This window comes from Balaenoptera borealis, assembly GCF_965194805.1.
Source record: "Balaenoptera borealis genome assembly, chromosome: 19".
NCBI lineage: Eukaryota > Metazoa > Chordata > Mammalia > Artiodactyla > Balaenopteridae > Balaenoptera > Balaenoptera borealis.
In genome coordinates this window covers 59,348,214-59,372,422 of record NC_138878.1, presented here as the reverse complement: position 1 = coordinate 59,372,422, position 24,209 = coordinate 59,348,214, and the positions used below count along the sequence as shown (strand labels likewise).

At 48.3% G+C, this 24,209-nt stretch overlaps 1 protein-coding gene across 6 annotated transcripts in view; it reads left to right on the top strand.

Annotated features, from left to right (window-relative positions):
* Nucleotides 1-24,209, top strand: part of EXOC3L2 (exocyst complex component 3 like 2) — an 83,502-nt gene that overhangs the window by 9,226 nt on the left and 50,067 nt on the right. For 2 of the 6 annotated variants that reach the window (XM_082367848.1, XM_082367849.1), the window contains exons 5-12: nt 787-888; nt 989-1,089; nt 1,310-1,420; nt 2,783-2,918; nt 6,146-6,268; nt 6,743-6,898; nt 7,702-7,823; nt 10,092-21,866. In XM_082367848.1, the coding sequence (XP_082223974.1) occupies nt 787-888; nt 989-1,089; nt 1,310-1,420; nt 2,783-2,918; nt 6,146-6,268; nt 6,743-6,898; nt 7,702-7,823; nt 10,092-10,371 (1,131 nt within the window). In that variant the 3' untranslated portion in view covers nt 10,372-21,866. Of the gene's footprint in view, nt 1-786; nt 889-988; nt 1,090-1,309; nt 1,421-2,782; nt 2,919-6,145; nt 6,269-6,742; nt 6,899-7,701; nt 8,419-10,091; nt 21,867-24,209 lie in introns of those variants that run through there. The other 4 variants (XR_014237597.1, XM_082367850.1, XM_082367851.1 and 1 more) reach the window with 3 other exon arrangements.

The following is a 24,209-nucleotide window of genomic DNA, read 5'->3' as shown; positions in this document are numbered from 1 at the left end:
GGAGACACTCAGTAAAGGTTCAATACATTCAGACACTTCAAATCTTACAGCAAGAGAGAGTCAGTCACAGAACCTCAGCTCGCAGACTGAAAAACTCACAGAAGGAGGGCATCAAAGCATCTCTGCATATAAGCAGGGCTGATAGTAAACACGGTTAATAACTGGCCGGGCACAAGCACCGCTGAGCAGAATGGCCCAAGCTGTAAACAGCCATCCCAGCCACAGGAGTGTTTCTGGTCTAAAAGCCAGTCCTGCCCCAGCCACAGAAATTAGTATCTTTGCAACTTGAGAGCTCTGAATCTCAGGACCAAACAAGTCTACATTCTCAGACTCACTGAATTGAAGACAACATAGGACCAGAGAATCAAGAGATGTATAAACCTTAGAATCCTAGACACTTGGAATTCTTGAATCACAGAATTTGGAAATCGGAAAGAATTGTCTTGCAGACCTGAGAGCAGAGTCTTAGAATCATCAGATAATGAGAGAATAAGCCCTTAAACCCTCTGGCTATTAGATGGAGGAGGCTTAAAACCACAGACTCAATATCAAGTGCCAAATTGTAGACTTAGGAATGGAAGGGGCTGGGGAAGTTTTCTGGTCCAGGCTCTCTCCCCAGCGTTACCTTGATGAGCTCACAGGCAGAATCCAGACCTGCTGGGGGCTAAGGGGCGGGATGGGGGGGGTGGGGGGACGGGGAAGAGGGGGGAATCGAGGTGTGAGAAAGGGAGGGAGAGGCTCTCAGGGACTCTGACTCCTGCCTCTCCCCCCACTGCCCCACTCCAGGCTCAGACACGGGCGGCCCTGCTTCGAGTGCTGCAGGAGGACGAGGAGCACTGGGGAAGTGCGGAGGATCGGTCCAGCAGCCTGGCACAGGATGTGTGTGAGGTAGGGGGCGGGGAAGAGGACGGAGAATCCGCTGGATGGCGACCAGTGGGAAGGTGGGACCTCACCTCCTCATCACTTCTCATCCCCCCGGACCACGCAGCTGCTGGAAGAGCACACAGAGCGAGCACCCCGCATCAGCCAGGAGTTTGGGGAGCGGATGGCCCACTGCTGCTTGGGGGGGCTGGCAGAATTCCTGCAGAGGTATGGAGGGCTGGGGGGGGAAGGGCGCAGGGCTGGGGTGGCGGTGGGGCATCTGGACCCGGGAGCCAGCAGAGAGAGGAGAGATGAAAGTGAATCAAGTCAGAATGGGCAGGGGCGCCTCTGTGGGGATCACAGGCTTTGCTGGGCTGAGTGCCCAGCCAGGGACCCTTACCCAGCGGTGCTCCATCTGTCTACCATCCTCCCTTTCTCCTCCCACCAGCTTCCAGCAGCGCGTAGAACGATTCCATGAGAACCCAGGAGTCCGGGAACTGCTACCCGACACCTATATCAGCAGGACCATCTCCCTGGTCAACTGTGGGCCCCCCCTGAGGTGAGAGCACCCCCAGTGTGTGGGTGAGAAGGCCAGTCCTGGGTGACAAGCTGAACTGGGGTGCCTGGATCCTGGGTGGGGATCGCAGAGCTAGCCCCGAGCGGCATATACAGGGGACCTTAGAAGCATAAAACCTGGGACTCCTAGAAAGAACCGTAGCATCACAGAGCACTAGAATTATAGAGTAATCAGAACCTGGGAGTGTTACAATTACAGGAACCTAGAAGCCAGACTCTAGGGATTACATATTTTTAAACATTTTTATCTTATAATACGTTCCTTGTATAGTTGATTTAGCATGCTGTGTTGATTTCTGCTGTACAGCAAAGTGATTCAAGTTATATTACTTTACCTTTTTATTAACTTATTTTTAATTGAATTTTTAAAATTGGGAATGCATTCAAGATACAATAAGGCACACAGTGAAAAGCCTCCCTCCCCCACTCCTTCCCTCCGGTTATTGCTAATGTCTCACATATCTTTCCAGGGGTATTTGATACATTTACCAGTAAATATGTGTAAATAAGTGTATATATGCATAGACACACTTCATGCATATGCATAGATACCATGCATATGCATATTTCATAATATACAAGTAAATCTATTACTATGTGCATACATATTATTTCTTTTCCTTTAAAAAAAAATACAAATGGTAGAATATTGAACACACTCTGTCCTTTTCCACTTAACACCTTGGAGATCTTTCTGTTAGCGCCTGAAGAGTTCCCACCAGCTTCTTTTTTATCTTTTATAGCTGAACTGTCTTCCACTGTTTGGATGTGCCATGGTTCATTTAATCTGTCCCCAGTGGATGGACAGTTGCCTCCACTCTTTTGTAGAGAAAAACCTGGCACATCTGTCAACTCCCACAAGTGTGGGGACCAGGGATACATTCTCAGAAGGGGATCTGCTGGGATTTGGGCAGGAAGTGCCCAGTTGCCCTCCAAACCAAGTTATTCTCCTTTCAGTGATGGAGAGGGTCATCAACTGTCACAATGACAGAAAATGAGAAGGGTCGAATTTTAGAATTACAGTCCTTTAGAAGCACAAACTTTTAGGATGGAAGCATCCCCACTCTCACCCAGAGAGCAGCAAAACAGACCCCTTCCTCCCCACTCCATCCCCCAGACTCCCAGCCACTCCACAGAGCCCCCCAACCCCCAACCCTCCAGACATCCCCTGATATTTCCCAGCCCCCAGGCCCCCCCACCCAGAGCCCCTGACTTCCCCCAGCTCCCCATCTGACCTGTCGCCCCTGTGCCCCACAAAATAGGGTCCGTCTAATGGGAGACAGGTCCAGGCAGTTGGGCTGAGATGTTGAGGCTCCTTGACTTTCGGCTCCACTGATCCCCACAGGGCTCTGGCGGAGCGCCTGGCCCGGGTGGGACCCCCTGAGAGTGAGCCGGCCCGGGAAGCAGCAGCCAGCGCTCTGGACCGAGTGACCCGACTCTGCCACCGCATCCTGACCGACCTGCTCTTCCAGGAGCTGCAGGTGAGAGAGGCAGTGGGCTGGGTGGGGCCGGGGCCAGGACAGGGGAGTGCCCCCGCCCCATCCTGCAGTTCCTTTCAGCCCATGACTCAGTGTTCGGGAAGCAGAGGGGGTGTGGGGGGGTGATGGCCATGTCTGGGCCGTTTAGGGGGACGGGGGGGCACAGGAAGGAAGAGGTGGGAGGATATGGTCAGGGGGAGGACAGAGAGCCATCAGCACGAAGGGGCCTAGGGGACTGGGTGTAGCCCCTCCTCACTGAGGTCCTCCAAATCCCTGCCCAGCCTCTCCTAGACCCTAGGGCCTCATTCACTCATCCCCGGGGTCCTGCACATGCCCAGAGGGGACTAGGTTCAGAGGTGGGTGAGAGCGGGGTGAGGAGCTGGTGGGAGTACCCGGGAATGGAACTGAGAGGTGTGCATGTCCCTGGCTGTAATTCATGCTCAATCCACATTGTTCGTCGGGTTGTGTCCCACCTCTGCTTAGAACCGTCCATGGCTCCCAGCTCACTTAGGGCAAAAGCCAAAGTCCTCCCTGTGGCCCCCAAGGCCCACATGGTCTGCCCTTTCCCTCTCTGACCTCATCTCCTCCCACTTCCCTCCTTGCCCCTTGCTGCTCCTTAAGGTGTCAGACACATGCCAACCTCAGTACCTTTGCACCTGTTCCCTCTGCTTGGACTACTCTTCCCTCAATAGCCACAAAGCTCCCTCTCTCACCTCTTTCAAGTTTTGACTCAAATGTCACCTTCTCAGAAGGACCTCCCCTGACTGCCCTATTTATTTATTTATTTATTTATGGCTGTGTTGGGTCTTCGTTTCTGTGCGAGGGCTTTCTGTAGTTGCGGCGAGTGGGGGCCACTCTTCATCGCGGTGCGCGGGCCTTTCACTATCGCGGCCTCTCTTGTTGCGGAGCACAGGCTCCAGACGCGCAGGCTCAGTAGTTGTGGCTCACGGGCCTAGTTGCTCCGCGGCATGTGGGATCTTCCCAGACCAGGGCTCGAACCTGTGTCCCCTGCATTGGCAGGCAGACTCTCAACCACTGCACCACCAGGGAAGCCCCGACTGCCCTATTTAAAATAGAAGCCCCTGAGATTCCCACATGCCCACCCCCCCGCCCCGCCACTCTATTTGTCTCCAAAGCACTTATCACCACCTGCCAGGCTATATCCTTTGCTTTTTTTTTTTTTTTTTTCCAATCTGTCTCCTCCCATTGGAATGTCAGCTTCTCAAGGGCAAGGATTTGTTGGAATGTTTCTAAAATAACTTTTCTATTATGGAAAATTTCAAACATACACAAAAGTAGGCAGAATGACAGAATGACCTCTTGTGGACTGGCTCCAGCAAGTATCAACTCCACCTCTCGCCCCACCTCTCCTGCCCACAGGATTCTTTTCAAGCACATCTTTGGCATCCTGTCATCATCCATCAACACTTTAGCCTGTATCTCCAAAAGATAAGGAACCCAGCCTTTTTAAACAAATGTAAACGCAATGCCATTTTCCTACCTAACAAATGGAACAATCATTCCTTAATATCATCAAATATCAGATCAGAATTCAGAGGCCCCCAAGTGCTTATAATTATCAAGCGCTTGGAGTTTTGTTTATCTCCTTTTGTGCTGTGTCCCCAAGCGTTCTCTAATGTATCCCCAGTGATCCACCCAGGGCTGGGCCACAGGAAGGGTTCAGAGAGTGTTTGTTGAATGACTAAATGGACAAGCATGGGAATGAAAGTAAGCGAGTGTTGGGGGGAAGGGGGTACAGTCTTTGTTCCAGACCTGGCTGTACTGCTTCCAGGTAGGGGGACTTAGGCAAATGGCTTTCCTTTTGGGGGGTCTATGTTTGCTCATCTGGAAAATGGGCCCAGGAATTCCAGGCTTCTCAGATGGCTGTGAGGAAGCAATGGGCTTGTGGCCATAAAGTACTTAGCTTGGGTCCTGGCCCTCGGGTATTGGCCCTTAGGGAACTTCATAAATGTACAGAGTTTACAGCAACAGCAACACGTCCTGAGCTGAGTGCTGTACCAAGAGCGGCAGCTCATTTGATTCACACCTGCTTTCCAACAAAAGCCCACAGGCCTCATTTTTGGAGGTTCAGAAAACTGGTCTACTATGGGATGAGAAAGCAGGAAGGGAGTGCTGGGCTGAGTGGGATAGGAACCTGCTTCAGACCCCCATGGACACCAACCCCAGAGGTGTCCGGGCACCTCGTGCTCCCAGTGTCCATCCGACGGCAGCATCTCCCCCTCGCTCCTCCCAGCCTCCATCTGAGGGACAGACCCACTGCCCATCCCACCTCCAGGATCCAGCTGCCTCCCTCCCCTCCCCCCACTGGTGGCCACTTACTACATCCTATGAATCTGCCACCTGCGTTCTCCTTCCCCCTCCTCATCCCTTCTCACCCCTTCCCCTCCTTCCAGACCCCCCATTTCTGCCTCAGTCTTGCCCCCTCCCAGCCATCTCAGTGAAGCACAAAGCTGACCCTCTCCCTCTTCTGCTTAGAACCTGCCATGGATCCCCAGTGCCCTCTAGAGAAATCTGGGGCTCCTCCCAAGCCCAGGAGGCCTGTGTGCTCTCCTAGGTTCACCTGACCAGCCCCATCTCTTCACTGGGCAGTCATACAGCACCCCCCACCATCCCCCTGATTAGACGGGTCCTAGCTTGGTTTAAAGCTCTGCTCTCTCTGTCTTGAAGTTCTTAATACTTTTTGAACAAACGGTCTCCCATTTTCATTTTTGCATTGGGCCCGTGAGTTATATAGATGGTCTTGCCAGCCACACTGACCTTCTTTCTGGTCCTCTGACCCGCAAGCCCATCTGAAATCTGAACCTTCTTCACACTGGCTTTCCCCTGGGATTGAGCCACTCCCTCTCCCACCGCTCACTTGGCTAACAGTGACCATCTTCCTGGCCTCAGCTCTGGTGCCCCCTCCTCCGGGAAGCCCTCCTTGACTCTCTATGCTGACTCAGGCTGGGCTTCCTAAACCCCTGGGCTCCCTCTTTCCAGCCGTGGCCACTCTGAGTGGTCACTGTCTGGGGAACGGGTCTGTCTCCTCTTCTGGAGGAGAGCCCCAGGAGGGCAGGGCTGGACTGTCTCCGCACTGCTGTGTCCCCAGCACTGCGCAGCCCTGGTTCAGCTCGGAGCAGCGTTTTGGGAACAAATGTTGAATTGATCTGTGAAGAAAGAGGGCGGAAGGGAGGCGAACTGTGACCCTCTGCCCACTCTGTCCCACCCAGCCGCACTTCAGCAAGCTGATGCGCAGGAAGTGGCTGAGCAGCTCGGAGGCCCTGGATGGCATCGTGGGCACGCTGGGCGCTAAGGCCCTGGCACTGCGCAGGATGCAAGATGAGCCTTACCAGGTGCGTCTGCTTGTGCGGGGGAGGGACGCAGGGTGGAACCCGGCGCCGGTGGGGGGAGAGTGGGAGAGCGGAGCTAGAGCGCTCAGAGGGGAGAGACCCCTCCTAGGTGGGGAGAAGCTCTCTCAGGGCGAGATAGGTGGCGCTCTACCTGGGGTCTGCGCGGAGGGTGCCCGCGGATACCGGGGTGTAGCGCGGGGTGCTGGCGGGATTGCGGCCTCTGGATGGTGGAGCTCCGGAGAAAGCGGAGAGGGCTGGGATGGGGCACCCTTTGGGGGCCGGTGGGGGAGGGTCCGCGAGCTGATTTGGGGGGGGGCAGGACAGGGGTCACCCACTGGGAGCCGGGAGGGCCGACGGCGGCTGGGGGTGGGCAGGAATTCCCGTTGGGTGTCCGGAGCAGGAGCGGGCGGGTGGGAAGCGGGGAGGGGGGGGGGTCACCGGCGGCTCACACCCCCTCGCGTCTTCCCGGGTCCCCAGGAGCTGGTGGCCGAGCTGCACCGGCGGGCGCTGGTCGAGTACGTGCGGCCCCTGTTCCGCGGGCGCCTGCGCTGCGGCTCCGCGCGGACCCGCAGCCGCGTGGCCGGCAGGCTCCGGGAGGACGCGGCGCAGCTGCAGAGGCTGTTCCGACGGCTGGTCAGTGCGGCCCGGGGGCGGGGGGCTCCGAAACTACGGAAAACCCTGGCTTCCGGAATCCCCAGACTCGATAGCCGGGGGCGGGGGCTTAGGATAAGACCCTCACCCAATTTGCAGCCAATAGTAACACTCTGATCTTCGCCCTCTGAGGGTAAAAATTGGCTTTCTAACTGAAAGAGAGAGCGCTCTGGGCGCAAATGAAGAGAAAAATGGTCCCTATGCCTTGTTGTGGGGATTAGATAAATCCCATTAAAAGGACTTAGGACCTAAACATTAGCTATTATTATGAGCACAGACAGTCGCTAAATGCAAGAGAAACTCGGAACCTTAGCGTTCCCAAATCCAAGCATTTAAAAATCAGCAAATCTTATTTGTACCCAGTTGTAATGAGCTGGACGGGAAGGGTCTCACTCAGCCGCTATTCCAGGAGTTTCTAACCTAGAGTCCTTGGAATTTTCTTTTTAATTTTGGGGGAGATAATTGTAGAGTCACATGCAGTTATACGAAAGAATGCAGAGAGATCGCTGGCATACCTTATGCAGTTTCCCCCAATGGTAACATTTTGCAAATTTAGAATAGGTTTTGAGGGGTGTCCCCGAGCCCCAAATTATCTGCAAAACTGGGAGTAGGTTATATTATGGATTTTTCTTCAAATTTCCAAAGGTTCCAGATAACCTCTGACTGCAGTCTGCCCTCTGCCCGGTTTTACGGACGAGAAAACTGCCAGGCGAGGCGAGGCCTTGGGAAGCTGTGGGTTTCGAGGGGGTGGGTGTTGAGTGTGAGCCCGGGGTCTTCCCCTGCAGGAATCCCAGGCCTCGTGGCTGGACGCCGTGGTGCCCCGTTTGGCCGAAGTTCTGCATCTGGAAGACACGCCCAGCATCCAGATGGAGGTGGGGATGCTGGTGCGGGACTACCCAGACATCAGGTGAGATCCCCGCCCCCACGCCGCCTTGGTTCCTTTTTGCCCGCGCTGCCGCCAGGCCGAGGTCTCCCGGCGAGCCTTGGCATCCGTCCCTGCGTTTCCTGCCCCTTGGGCGAGGGAGGGAGGCGGCGAGCGTGTCTGACGGCCGTTTCCTGCTGGAACCAGGGCATTATTAATACGATTTCCCTCCTTCTCCTGCCGCCGCCGCCGTCGCTGCCGCCGCCGCCGCCACCAGGGCTCGCAAACAAACAAGCAGTCACAGGAAGCCCAGGGCAGGGGGGCGCGGGGCCGCCCGGCGGCAGGAAGGGCCGGCCCAGCTGGGGAGCCGCGGGGGACACGGGGACACGCACGGGCACACGGGCGCACACGCACTGGGACAGTGGCAGGCGCCGTTCAGATCCTGATGGACCGTTTCCTTTCTCTGTGATCCTCTCTGAGCCCCCGTTTCCTCTTCTGATCTATGGGGACAATAATACTCTTTTCATAGGATTATTGGGGGCTGATTAATCATCATCCGTGGTGACAGCAGTAACAATACCAATTCTTGCTTATTGAGTTCTTATGTCAGACCTAAGAAAGCATCTTACATACCCACTCTGTAAGTAAGTTATTTTATTTATTTATTTATTTATTATTATTATTATTTTCTGTAGGCAGTATTTGAGCATTTTATTTTTTATTTTTTGGCTGCAAGGCTGCAGCAAGTAAGAGTTATTTTAGAATATAAGCTATTTGAGAAAATCTTTGCACGTCAAAGGCAGCACTGTTCTGAGTGCTTAGCACCATCCGAGGCAGGCGGAAATTAAGTAGCTGAGCCCAATGTCACAGCTAGCCAGCGGCGAAGTTGGGACTTGAGCCCAAGCAGCAGGCTCTACAGCTGGTACACCTGACCACCACACAACACTGCCACTTGCATAAGGTGGTGGCAGTCCTGCGCTGCTAGTGGGGCAGACAGACATTCTGTATCCAGAGAGACGACCCCCCAGGACCCAGGAGTAAGGCATCAGCTGGGTTGAGGTTGAGGACATGGGGCTGAAGGTGAGGATTCTGGAACTGATTCAGGATGGACGGTTCTGCTTCTGAGGTGTGGGGCTTATGTCCTTGGGAAAGCACAGAGCCCTGGAGTCGCATGGGGGCCAGGGTCCTGGCACTCCTGCTGGATTGGGGTTTCTGAACTTGACTCTGAACTTGGATATGCAGCTGAGTTTGAAAGGTCTCAAGCTGGGCTGGGAGGAGGGGTTCCAAAGCTGAGTTTGGGGGCTGTGTTTTGCACCTCTGTTGAGCTGGAAGGTTCCTGAGCCCCATTTTTGATGAGTGTTTTGGAGCTGTGGGGATTCAAAACTTGGGATGCGGGAGGGTGAAGAGACTGAGCTGGGTTGAAGGGGGTGGTGAAGACCCCAGAACTCTGTTTGAAATGAAAGTTCTGGAAATGAATGTTGGGTTCAGGATCTTGAGTTGAAATATGATGGTGGTTCTGGAGTTGAGTTCTGGATCCCGGATCTGGAGCTGAGATTGGGGTGAAGGCAAGGTTCCACTGTGTTGGATTTAGGGGCGAGGGTTGTGGAACAGAGTCAGTTTTGAGCACAAAGCTTCTGGTTGGAGTGAGGGTCCCCAAGGTGAATTTTAAGTTCTGGAGGAGAATTATAGTTGAGAACAATTCCAGGAATGGGTTAGAGGTGAAGTGAGTGTTCCAAGGCCGAATTTGGATGAGGGTTCTGGAACAGCAGTGGTGAAGACTCCAGACCTGGCGTTGGGGGAGGTGAGGGTTAGGATAGGGATGTGGGTGAGCACTTCCGGGCTGGATTTGAGTGATGCTGTGGGGCTGTTTGAGATGAAAGTGAAGATGAAGTTAAGGGTTGCTATAGAGTCCAGAGCTTAAACAGGTGCAGGGGTACCAGAATGGAAATTCAGGAGCTGTCTAAGTTGGGGGTGAAGATGGAAGGTTATTTTAATCAGGAGCTGAGATGGGGCAAAAAGGAATATTCTTGTGCTGGGTTGGGAGGTGACAGTTCTGGAATCCATTGTGAGTAGGAGGATTTGGAAATGTTTGGAAGGGAAGCTCTGGAGGGGGGCTGGTATGAAGGGGGGGATCTAGGGGTGCTGGTGGGAGGGCGGGATCTGGGGGGGACTGGTATGGAGGAGGAATCCAGAGGGAGCGAAGGGGCTCCAGAGCTAAGGCAGGTTCTGGAACAGACGGCCGGGTGGGGCCCACAGGTGGGCTGGGAGTGTACCTGGAGGACCCCGTGCACCTGTCCCCTCCTCTACCCCCAGGCGGAAGCACGTGGCAGCCCTCCTGGACATCCGTGGCCTGCACCACACAGTCACCCGCCACGAGATCCTGGCAGTGGCCCGGGACTTGGAACTCTCTGAGGGGGGAACCTTGTCGCCCCCCCGGGACCATGCCTTCTTTGCAGACATCCCTGTGCCCCGGCCGCCTTTCTGCCTCAGCCTCCCTCTCTTCCTGGGCCGCCTCTCCCTCTCCCGGCTGGCCTGCCTGCCCTGGCCTCGGCCTCCATCTCCGTCTCCATCACGGCCCCGGGCCCAACACTGAGACTCTCCCGGCTCCGCCTCAGTGCCCCCCATCTCTGCTGCTGACAGACCATCCTCCCGCCTCCCTGTCTGGGGCCACAGACCCCTGGGCTGGAAAGCTCCTTAGAGGTCTCCTCACCTACCCCCAAACTCCCTGTACAGAAGAGAAACCGGCCAGAAGGAGCAAGGACTTTCCCAAGGCCATGAAGCCCGTTCCCAGCACCACCTCCCCAGCCCAGTGAGTGGTGGCTGGTGTTTTGGAAGGCTCTACAGAAATATCCCAGGCCCCCCCCTTTCCCCTCACCTCAAGGTCTGGCCTCAATCCAATGTATTAAGGAACGTACGATACTTAGAATAAAGAGGTTTCTATTTAACACAAGGAAGGGCTGAGTCCCCAGTGTGTGGGGGGGAGGAAGGACCCGGGGCAGGGCCCAGGGCCAAGGGCTTCTCACACGCCCAAGGCCGGGCTAGGGTCCAACTCTCGGGCAGGGCAGTGGAGGCTGAGGCGGGCCCTGCAGTGCAGGAGCAGCCGGGCCGCCCTGTTTACGCCAAGTCTCCGAGGCTGTGTGACTCCACAGCGGGCCCTTGGCCTCTCTGAGCCAGCGTCCCTCGTTTTCTCAACCCCAAAGTGCCTTCTTTCCTGGGCCTAGTGCTTCCACCTCGGCAAGCCCCCCCCTCCCCCATCCGTAGCCGGGAAACTGTATCAAGAGAGGAAGGAGGTTGGGGGCAGGGCTGGCGGCACCCAGGGCGCCCTCCTGGGCTGACGCAGGAAAATGTCAGGGTGGGAAAAATTCCAGCCTCTCACCCGCAGCCCTGCCGGATCCTGGTCCCCACGGAGGCCTTGAGGTCGCCTCCTTGCTGACCCTGCCCCTCCGGCCCAGTTGGACAGCCTGTGATGGATGCTTCCTGGCATGGCTTTTTTTTTTTTTTTCCTGCGAAGTCGGAAGGGGGCGGCAGCCAGGGGTCAGCGTGGAAGCTGGGGTTAGAACCTCACGCACATTTGAACTCACGTTTGAAGGTGGGGGCTCGGGACTCTTGGAGCCCCAGGGCTGTGTGACTCCGGATAGGAAGCTGACCCTCTCTGGGCTGTGGTTCCTGTCCCTCCCTGAGGAACTGCTTAACCTCTCTTTGCCCAAGACAAGGTGAGATGCCCAGAGGATATATGCACCTCACTTGACATCCTAAAATGACACTTTCAATGTCACTGATATACAAGAGAGGAGTTGAGGAATGAACATTTTGTACGTATTTAATTAAAGATGTATTCACCTTGGTTTGGCCGGATTCTTTTCAGATTTTGGTGCCCCGCTTAAAAACGGCTGTATTGAAATATAATTTACACAGCAGACAATTCATCCTTTTAAAGTGCACAATTCGGTTCAATCACCCCTGCAGTCAATTTTAGAAAATTTTCATCACCCCCCGCAAAGAAACCCTGCACCCCTTAACCATCAACCCAACCCCTCTATCCCTCTCAGGCCCTGGTAACCACTGGCCTACTTTTTCTCTCCGTAGATTTGCCTGTTCTGGACATTTCGTATAAATGGGATCATAGAATATGTGGTCTTGTGTGTGTCTGTGTTAAGAGCACAACGTGAGATCTACCCTCTTAACACATTTCTAAGTGCACAACACAGGAGCGTTAACTACTGGCACAATGTTGAACAGCAGATCTTTGAACTTTAACTTTACGCTCATTAAACAACTCCCCCTCCCGCTTCCCCCCATCCCATCTGTTCTCTACTTTGACGAATCTGAGTATTTTAATTTTTTATTATTTTTTTATTGAAGTATATAGTTGATTTACAATGTTGTGTTCGTTTCTGCTGCACAGCAAAACATATGTAGACGTTCTTTTTCGTATTCTTTTCCATTATGGTTGATCACAGGATATTGACTAGAGTTCCCTGTGCTACACGGGAGGACCTTGTTGTTTACCCGTTTTATATAGTAGTTTGTATCTGCTAACCCCAAACTCCCAATCCATCCCTCCCCCACCCCCAGAGTCTGAGTATTTTGAATACCTCACGTGAGTGGAATCACGCAGAATTTGTCCTTTTGTGACAGGCTCATTTCACTTCACGTAATGGCTTCCAGGTTCAATCATATTGTCACAAAGGGAAGGATTTCCTTCTTTGTAAAGGCTGAATTATATTCTGCTCTATGGGCTATACAACATTTTCTTTATCCATTCATCTGCTGCTGGACATTTGGGTTGTTTCTGTATCTTGGCTATTGTGAATAAATAAGTGATCTTTTGGGTCTGTCTTCTTTCACTTCGCATAATATTTTCAAGGTTCATCATGTTGTAGCATGTGTCAGTATGTCATTTCTTTTTATTGTCAGGTAACATTCCACTGTATGGAAACACCACATTTTATTTCCCCGTGTATCAGCGGACGGACATTTAGGCTTTTTTTACTTTTTGGTTATGAACATTGTGCTCCACTTTTTTTCTAGATTACAAACATTTTCTTGGTCCCCTGAGAAGCTCTGACCTTACCCTGAGCCTCAGTTTCCACTTTTTTTTCTTCTTTTTTTTTGGCCTCGCTGCACGGCTTGCGGGATCTCAGTTCCCCGAGCAGGGACTGAACCAAGGCCACGGCAGTGAAAGCCTGGAATCCTAACCACTAGGCCACCAGGGAGCTCCCTCAGTTTCCAGTTTTGTAAAATGGGGGAAAGATTCCTAACAGTTGCATTAATTTAGCACCTACTGCGTGCCAAGTGCCATGCTCCCGAGGATTCACTCCACAAACTTGCAGATTTGGAAACAGAGGCCCAGATGGGGGCAGGAGTGCAGCTAAAGTCACCATCCAACGAGTGCCAGGGGCAGGACCCCTCCTGCTCACCCCAGGCTCTGACAACAGCCCCACTGCCAAGCGAGCGGGCTGGGAGCGCTCAGCGAGGAGGCTGTGTGAGGCGTTTGGCTCAGATCCTAACCCAGAGAGAGCGCTTGTAAAACACTAACTGTTTGGATTCAGACGGAGCTGATTTCTGGCTGTGGGATTGGGGCAGGGTGGCAACTGTTTATTGGGTACCTGTTCTGTGCAAGGGGTTCCCTGAGTGTATCTTAAATGCAGAACATCTCATGGCACCATCCCCCTGGCCCTGGGAGAAGGGACTGTTCCTGTCAGGCAGGAAGTAGGCTCAGAAGGTTAGGACAGTATGTTAGAGGCAGTGGCCGGAATTTGAACCCCAATCAGATAGACTCCAAGAGCTCTTGGCCACTGTCTGCCAGCCCCGCTGTGTGCCAGGACAAGCATGCACCTAACTCACTGTACCCTGTGCCTCACTGCCGGGTCCTATCCCTGTCAACCCTTGTGAGGTGGATGGCATTACTTTTCCTGGTGCACTGATGAGGTCCCCAAGGCTCTGACGGTCACCCTGGTCACACAACCAGGAAGTGGCTGAGCAGCCCCACCACTGGGGAGAAAGATGAAGCCAGATGGGGAGGGGGCTGTCCACGGCCACGGTCCAGATGAGAGAAAGGGAGGCAGGGAGCCTCCAGGTGGCCATGCCCTCTCCTCAGACTGCGCTTGAGTCAACTGGGATCAGGATAATTCAACTCCATCTAAACGTGACATTGCAGCCAGGACCAAAAAGTCACCTGGGCAGGAAATTCTGGGAAAGGAGAGGCACCAGGGGTCAGGATCCACACTGCCCTGGGGCTTCCCGCCCCCTCCCCTCCATCCCTGCCCAGAGAGGGTGGGGACCCTCCTTTTCAGCCCAGTGCCTTTCTGATGAACAGTGTGGAAGAGGCCCCTGAGGTGTAGGGGAGAGATCAACGGTGTCCAGTGCTGACCCAGCAAAGCCCCTGGGCCCCTCCCCAGCCCTCCAGATCTGAGCAGGTGTCAAGCTTGAGGAGACAAGCCTGGGTCTCGCTGTCTGCAAAAGGAGGAGGACAGAGGAGGGAACTTACCGACCCCGCACCCTGCCTTGGAGCCTCAGCTCCCAGGCGTTCTGTAACTTGCACCCCCTATCGGAGCATCCGTGGTCGCCAGCTTTAACTCCTCTCTCTAAACCCCAGTCACCTCTCTGAGTCCCCATGCCTATCCCTGAGATGCCACCCCTCTCTGAGTCTCTCTCTCCTTGAGACCCTGTCCCCTTCTGGAAGCCCCCTCCCAACCCTCAAGTCTCTACGCCCCTCTCTGAGCCCCTGGGAGCTGAGTCCTGTCTGCTCTGAGTCTCCATTCTCTTTAGTCCTATAAATTCCATCCATTCATCCATCTGAGTTCATCCTCTGTGCCCAACCTTGTGCAGGGTGGTGCTGGGGACACTGTGGTGACCTCAACAGCTTTGGCCCTGTGCTTACGGAACTGACAGTTGGGGGGTGGGGGTGGGGAGACACATCTATCATCCAGAGTGGTCAGGGCTAGAGGTGGGGAGCTCAGGCAGTTGGGGAAGCCCAAGAATTCTCTGACCCTGTCTGGAAATCAGGGAGGGCTTCCTGGAGGAAGAAGCATCTGCTCTGAAATTCAACCTTCACCTGGAACACAGATATCATCTTGCAGTTCACAATATCCCAGAGGCCCTGAGGCGGAAAATGGTATCAATAGATCTCCCACATTTTCTTACAGTCTCGCCTAAAGCACTCTGTTATACATGGAGCGGTTTTCAAATGGAAATTTAAAATGCTCAAATCCTTGAACTCAGAAACCCCACTTCTAGGAATGCATCCCTTTGCAATACTCACACAGGTGCAAAATGGACACTGCTACACTGCTCAAAGTGGCTAATATGGAAAACAGTCAACAGGCGACTGGTTATACTGGGTCTGGTAGGTATCGCCCCCAATGGAACACAACGCAACTAATAAAAGACTGGAGGCAGCTCTTTACAGTTCTGATATGGCACATCCTCCAAGATACACTGTTATGTGAAAAATGCAAAGTGAGGGACAGTGGAGACAGCTCAGTAAATATATTTATAACTGGATACAGACACTACCCAATTTGTGTCCATAGCTACGTCTGGGGAATAGGATTGGAGGAAGAAAGGCTACCACTTTCTGATTCATAAAACTATTCTCTTTGGATTTTACGGAAAGGCACACTGATCATTAGTGCAAAGCTCAATGAATATCCAGAGTGAATCTATGTAATCAAAACGGGTCAAGGCATAGACCTTTCCCCCTTAAACCCTTTCCCAACCACTTCTGCCCCCCAAAGGTAACCACTATCCTGGTTCCAACACCATTGATTACTTTTGCCAGTTTATGAACTTTATATCGTTGGAATCATACATTCCAGCGACTCTGGCTTCTATCTTCTCTCACTCAGCACTGTATTTGAGAGATTCAACCTCGTTGTTGTGCAAAGTAGTACTTTGCTCATTCTCATTACTCTATGGGATTTCATGGCAGTAACTTGTCAGAATTTATTTATCCATTCTATTGTGGATGAACGTTTGGGCTATTTCCTGTGTAGTACCAGGCAGGTATTATTCTTTGTCCTTGCCAACACTTGATACTGAGAGTCTTTTAAAATTTTAACTATTCTAGTAGGTGTGTAGTGGCATTTCATTGTGGTTTTAATTTGAATTTTCATAATGTTTAAAAATATTGAACACCTTTTCATGAGCCTACTGGCTATTCATATATCTTCTTTTGTTAAGTGTCCAAGGCTTTTGCCTATTTTTTGTTGTGGTGTTTTGTCTTTTAATTAATTATTGAGTTCTTCATACATTCTGGAGACAAGTTTTTCATTAAATATATGTGTTGCAAACATTTTCTTCAGTTTTGGGCATGACTTTTTTAAAAAATTTTATTTATTTATTTTTGGTTGCGTTGGGTCTTCGTTGCCGTGCGTGGGCTTTCTCTAGTTGAGGCAAACGGGGGCTACTCTTTGTTGCGGTGCGTGGGCTTCTCATTGCGGTGGCTTCTCTTGCTGCGGAGCACAGGCTCTAGGCGCGTGGGCTTCAGCAGTTGCAGCACGAGGGCTCAGTAGTTGTGGCACACGGGCTTAGTTCCTTCGCGGCATGTGGGATCTTCCCAGACCAGGGCTCGAACCCGGGTCCCCTGCATTGGCAGGCGGATTCTTTACCACTGCGCCATCAGGTAAGCCCAAGAATATATATTTATAACATTGTAAATCAACTATACTTCAATAAAATGTTTTTTTAAGCTACAGTAATCAAGACAGTGTGGTACTGGTGTAAGGATATATATCATACAAACAGAATAGAGAGTGCAAAAATAAACCCAAAGTTGATTTTCTATAAATATGTAGTGTAATTCAAGGGGAGGGAAAGATAGTCTTTTCAATAAACGGTGCTGAAACAACTGGACATTTGCATGAACAAAACTGAAGCTAACTCACAATGCACACAAAAATTACCTCAAATGAATCACAGACCTAAATATAAATGCTAAAACTATAAAACTTCTAGAAAAAAATGGAGAAAATCTTCACAAACTTGGCGGAAGCAAAGGTTTTTTAGACAAGACACTAAAAGCACTAACCATAAAAGGAAAAAAAAAGATAAATGGGACTTCATCAAAATTGAAAACTTCTGTCCTTCAAAAGACAAAGTTAAGAAAATGAAACTGTAAGCCAAAACCTGGGAGAAAATATGTGTAATTATGGTTTCTACCAAAGTAGTTGAATTCAGAATATATAAAGTATCTTTACAACTTAATAATGAAAAGATTTTTTAAAATCCAACTTTAAAATGGACAAAAGACTTGAATACGTCCCCAAATAAGATATATTAATGGCCAAAAAACATATAAAGATATTCAACATCTACAATTACCAGGGAAATTCAAATTAATGCCACAAAGAGATATCACTACACATCTTCTAGAAAGGCTAAAATTTTAAAAGACTGACAATACCAAACACTGGAAAAATATGGAGCAGCTACAACTCTCATAGTATTGAACTCACAGAACCCTCACATAGTATTGAAGGGAGTCTAAAATAGTACCCGCACTTTGAAAAACAGATTGGCAGTTTCTTGTCAAGTTGAATATACATTTACCCTATGATTCAGAATTCTCCTGGGTATTTATCCAAAAGAATATAAATATATATCTTTAAAAAGACTTTACACAAATGTTCATAGAAGCTTTGTTCATAAAATCAAAAAACTGGAAATAACTCAAATGTTCATTAATAGGTGAATAGAAACAAACTGCGGTATATTCATACAAAGGAATACCACTCATTAATAAAAAGGAATATGACACATCCATGCAACATCATGGGTGAATCCAAAACCATTATGCTGAAAGAAAGAAGCCAGCCCTAAAAGTGTACAGGTGATGTTATTTCATTTATATGAAATTCTAGTATAGGCAAAGCTTATCAATCATAACCTGAATCAGAGTTTTGATTGCCTGGAGGAGTTAAGGGAGATTGGCTGGAAAGAGGATAATAAAAACACTCTATACCTTGATTTGTATGGTGATCATGGAAGTGTAGATATTTTTCAGAACTCAGTGAACCCTACAAGGGTAGTGTGAGCATTTTTATCATACGTGTATTACACTTCTATAATGTTAATTTTAAAAGAACTCATTTGATGGATTTAACAGCAGACTACTGCTAACAGAAGGAAAGAACAGTAAACTTGAAGACAGGTCAACAGGAATTATTCATAATGAAGCTCCAAGACAAAAGAACGGAAGTAAAAAACAAAGGAGGTGCGTGAGATATGTGGGTCACTGTTAAATGATCTGTTATGGGTATAATTGGAGTAGCATAAGGAGGCAAGAGAGAACATGAATCCAGAAGCAATTTTTAAAGAAGCTTTTTTGAAGGGAACCCTCATACACTGCTGGTGGGAATGTAAATTGATGCAGCCACTGTGGAAAACAGTATGCAGTTGCCTCAAAAAACTAAAAATAGAACTACCATATGACCCAGCAATTCTACTCCTGGATATATATCCAAAAAAAAAAAAAACTAAAAGCACTAATTTGAAAAGATACATGCACCCCAATGTTCACAGTAGCATTATTTACAATTGCCAAGATACGGAAGCAACCTAAGTGGCCATCAATAGATGAATGGATAAAGATGTGGTATTATATACATATAAAATGGAATACTACTCAGCCGTAAAAAGAATGAAAGTTTGCCATTTGCAGCAACATGGATGGACCTAGAGATTATCATACTAGGTAAAGTAAGTCAGAAAGAGAAAGACAAATGCCATATATCACTTATATGTGGAATCTAAAATATGACACAAATGAACTTATCTACAGAACAGAAACAGACTCACAGACATAGAGAACAGACTTGTGGTTGCCAAGGGGTGGGGGAAGGGATGGATTGGGAGTTTGGGATTACCAGATGCAAACTATTATATATAGAATGAATAAACTACAAGGTCCTACTGTAAAGCACAGGGAACTATATTCAATATCCTGTGATAAACCATAATGGAAAATCATACAAAAAAGAATATATACATATAAAACTGAATCACTTTGCTGTACAGCAGTAACTAACACAACATTGTTAATCAACTATACTTCAATAAATTTTTTAAAGACATCCATTTCTGAGTGTGTCTGACTATTCAATAGAAACTATGTAGCTGTATTAGTTTTCTAGGGTTGCCACAAGTACCACAAATTAGGTGGTTTAAAACAAGAATGTATTGTCTCATCATTCTGAAGGCTAGAAGTCCAAAATCAAAGTGTCAGCAGCATCCTGCCCTCTAGGGGAATCCTTCCTTTCTAGCTTCTGACAGCCCTGGACACTCCTTGGCTTGCAGCTGCATAACTCCCATCTCTGCCTTCCTTTTCACACAGCACTCTCCGTGTCTCTGTCTTTGCATGGCCATCTTCTTACAAGGACACCAGTCATACTGGATTAGAGGTCCACCTTATTCCATTATGACCTCACCTTAACTAATTACATTGGCAACACACTATTTCCAAATAAGGTTGCATTCTAGGGATTAGGATGTCCACATATCTTTTTTGGGGGGACTCAATTCCACCCATAACAGATGCCAAAAGACAAGAGAATGACATGTTTAAAGCACTGAAAGAAAACAAATTGTTAACCTAGAAGTCTATACCAGTGGTAACAACCTTTTAAAAGCAAGGTGAACAAAAGGAAAAATAGATAAGTTAGACTTCTTTAAAACTGAAAGTGAAAAGACAACTCACAGAATGAAAGAAAATATTTGCAAATCATAGATCTGATAAGGGACTTGTATCTAGAATATACAATTAACTCTTTCAATTCAATACTAAAAAGACAACCCAATTTTAAAATGGGCAAAGGATCTGAGTAGACACTTCTCAAGTGTCCAATTACAGGTGTCCAATAAGCCCATGAAAAGATACTCAAGATCATTAGTCATAAGGAGAATGCAAATCAAAACCACAATGAGATACCACTTCAACCCATTAGGATGGCAACAATAAAAAAGACAGATAATAACCAGTGTTGGCAGGGCTTCCCTGGTGGCTCAGTGGTTAAGAATCCACCTGCCAATGCAGGGGACACGGGTTCGAGCCCTGGTCCGCGAAGATCCCACATGCCGCGGAGCAACTCAGCCAGTGCGCCACAACTACTGAGCCTGCGCTCTAGAGCCCGCGAGACACAACTACTGAAGCCTGAGTGCCTAGAGCCCGTGCTCCTCAACAAGAGAAGCCACCGCAATGAGAAGCCTGTGCACCGCAACAAAGAGTAGCCCCCGCTCTCAGCAACTAGAGAAAACGCGCGTGCAGCAGCAAAGACCCAATGCAGCCAAAAGTTAAATAAATGAATAAATAAATAAATTAAAAATAAATAAATAAATAAAAATAAAGAGGGTTAAAGAAACATGACAGTTAAACGCAATGTATGACCCTGGATTGGAACTCAGGAAAAATGTCTAAAAAGACATTATTGTGATAACTGGAAAATTTTGAATATGGACTGTGTATTAAAGATAGTATATGTCGGGCTTCCCTGGTGGCGCAGTGGTTGAGAATCTGCCTGCCAATGCAGGGGACACGGGTTCGAGCCCTGGTCTGGGAAGATCCCACGTGCCGCGGAGCAACTAAGCCCGTGAGCCACAATTGCTGAGCCTGCGCGTCTGGAGCCTGTGCTCCGCAACAAGAGAGGCCGCGACAGTGAGAGGCCCGCGCACCGCGATGAAGAGTGGCCCCCGCTTGCCGCAACTAGAGAAAGCCCTCGCACAGAAACGAAGACCCAACACAGCCATAAATAAATAAATTAATTAAATAAATAAAATTACAAAAAAAAAAAAAAAGAAGGAATGCTATCTTTAAAAAAAAAATAGTATATGTCAATGATAAATTTCCTAAATTCAATCACTGCATTGTTGTTATGAGGATAATGTCTTTGTTCTTAGGAATTACCTGTGTCATGATGTCTCTGTTCACATTCTTTTTTTTTTTCTTTGGCCACACCGTGAGGTATGCAGGATCTTAGTTCCCTGACCAGGGATCGAACCCATGCCCCCTGCAGTGGAAGCACGGAGTCTTAACTACTAGACCACCAGGGAAGTCCCCTCAATTCACCTTCAAGTGGTCCATTCATCAACACCACCACCACCACCATCATCATCATCATCACATATATGTGGAGAGAGATAAAAGCAAATTAAGCAAAAATTAATGAGCAGTGAATCTAGACAAAGAGTATATGGATACTAGTCTTGTAACTTATACAGGTTTAAAAATCTTCAAAATAGAAACTTAAAAATAGCCCCACTTGTTACAGAGATATGTCCTCCTTTATGTTCTTCAAAGGTTATCAAGCTTGACCCCAAGGTGAGGGTTTGCTCTTTCTGTGGAGATGGGTCTGCAGGGTATATTCCTGGAAGTGGCATTGCTAGGTATGAGAGTAAACGCATATGTTGTTTAGTTAGTTAGCTATCATCAAATTTCTCCCCATGCAGGTTGTATCATTTTGCATGCCCACCAGCAAGGCATGAGAGTGTGTTTCCCAGCTTAGGAATTTTTGCCAACTTCATAGGTGAAAATGCCACTTCAGAGTAGTTTTAATTAGAATTGCTCTTATTATGCGTGAACTTGAGCATCTTTTCATATAGTTAAGGACGACTCATATTTGTTTCCCTGTGAACTGTCCATTTCTTTTGCACATTTTAAAACATTGGGCTTTTAGTCTTTTATATATTAAGAAGATAAACATTTTGTCTGTGATGTAAATTGTAAATATTTTCTCTGAGATTGTCACAGTTTTATTTTGCTTACGGTATCTTCTTTTTTTTTCAATAATCTCAAAAACTCCAATATTTTATTAACCATTTTATGTACATTGAGATCCAGTCTTAAAAACTGATTAAAAAAACATGTCCAGAGTTTCTTGTAAAGGCAATGTACAAATGCTCATTTACATTCTGTACATTAATAACGACGATGAAAATAAGACAATAGTTACAGCTACATAAAAATATATACAAGGATTTGAGCATTCCCTGGCAGTCCAGTGGTTAGGACTTGGTACCTTTCACTGCCACGGACCCGGGGTTCAATCCCTAGTCGGAGAACTAAGATCCTGCAAGCCGTGAGGCGTGGCCAAATATATATATATATATATATATATATATATATATATATATATATATATATATATATACATATATATATACATATATATACATACACACACAAGGATTCAAGATAGTCTTGATGTTATTTGGCTTATAACATGTGTAGATACTACACAAAAAATGAGGATGTAATTTTCAGAAAAGTAAAATGTGACCAAAATCACTTTTCTTCTTAAAATTTAAAAATAAAATTCCTAACTATCATAATTACTAATTCATAGCCAAATCTTAGACTAATTCAAATTAGCCAGGGTTAGACATAAGTTAAATATTTTGCATTAAAAAAATAAGGTTTACAGTTTAATAAACATACATTTGATAACATTTTCTCAAAATTAATTAAGAATGGCTTATCCACATCCTTCTAGATTCTGGAAACATACTAGAAAAAGTGAATATTGAACAGCCTGATTCTTTGGAAAGCTGCACCCCTAGCCCTGGAAAACATCCTTAAGGGGCCCAGTGATCAAACCCTAATGCGAAACTTACAATGCACCAATGATGCTGAGAACAGAGGGGGAAGTAATAAGCAGTTGTTTCACTAATATATAGTATAATTATAAGGCATGAGGTGATATTAATGAGATTTTGGGAAAGGTTTCAACTATTCTTAGGGAATCAATTAGAAATTGAGAATGACCAATCTTATAATGATCTCAAAAAGAGTATTTCACCTATTATCATGGTGCTACCTCACTAACAGGAAATTTAGTTTCTCATGACTCTTTTTTGTATTTTACTCTACTAGCTTGGGAAGCAGCTTCCTATTTTGAGAAATGTATGACATAAAATAATCATATATAATTAATGGTTTAGAAAACAAAACGATAGTAGTTTTAGAAAGGAGCAAGTATCTCTTTTACTAGGTTGTGACACCAGGCTAAGAGGGCTTAAGGTTGGAAAGCAAGGAGCGGGGGTAGTGCAGGGGTTCAAGTACAAATCTACTTCCGTTCAAGGAGAGGAAGGACGTGAGAAGGGTCTGGACAACCCAGAATGGCAGTGGCACCTGGATGTAGAGTTACCACACTGGGTCAGAGACAGGCTGGCGCATCATCCTCTGGCCTAGATGCCACGGAACCCAACCCCTACGCAATATTAAATTGGGAACGCAAACATCTCAAAGCACACTTACCAAAAATAGATTATTCACCCTCATATTACACTGCCCAGAAGGAAAAAGACATTTGACTATTTTGAAAAGTGAGCTATAAAATGATGAAGTTTCTCCTTACTTCATCTGAAAAACCCAAGGAACAAATATTTAAAAATTCTGGGACTTCCCTGACAGTCCAGTGGTTAAGACTCCGCACTTCCACTGCAGGGAGCACGGGGTTCCATCCCTGGTTGGGGAACTAAGATCCCACATGCCCCGAGGGGCGGCCAAAAAATAAATAAATAAAAGAGAAATTTAAAAGCTCCTTAACACTGTAAGGAATCCTCCGCTGCTTCCTGGTAACTGTGGGGGATCTTCATATGGATTTGGAAAAATATCTTTAAAAACTGGCTCAACTGGGCTTCGCTGGTGGCGCAGTGGTTAAGAATTCGCCTGCCAATGCAGCGGACACGGGTTCAAGTCCTGATCCGGGAAGATCCCACATGCCGTGGAGCAACTAAGCCCGTGCGCCACAACTACTGAGCCTTCTCTCTAGAGCCCGCGAGCCACAACTACTGAGCCCTCGTGCCACAACTACTGAAGCCCGCGCACCTAGAGCCCGTGCTCCACAACAAGAGAAGCCACCGCAATGAGAAGCCTGCACACCACAACGAAGAGTAGCCCCTGCTCCCTGCAACTAGGGAAGGCCCGCGCGCAGCAACGAAGACCCAACGCGACCAAAAATAATAATAAATAAAATAAATATTAAAAAAAAACTGGCTCCACGTTTTTGAAAATTACAGGAGACACCTCAAAATTTCTTTCTAGCCTTTCCATACGTTCACGAAATTCGTGACAGGTCCATCCACTTCTTCATTTTACTAAAAACCTGTATTAAACTTAATTTAGCTTAAGGTAGTATTCTGGTAAGTGAAACACAATTTCCTTCCATGATACCCTTTCCAACCGTGGGAATAATGCTTTTGAGGCAGGCAAGATATAATGAACAAGCCAACCTGTGTATAACTTCTCCCTCTAGGCTGTAGTTGCCCTGGACGGTTGCGAACTCCTCCTGGGCTTAGGCTGCGCTCCCCTCGTCCACGTTCAGCTCCCGGCACAGGGCCTGCAGCTCCTGCCAGGGTCGCGACGACCAGCATCGCGCCTTCGGCTTGCGGGACGTTCCTCGTTCATCCTCCCTCTTGGGCGCGCTACCCACAACC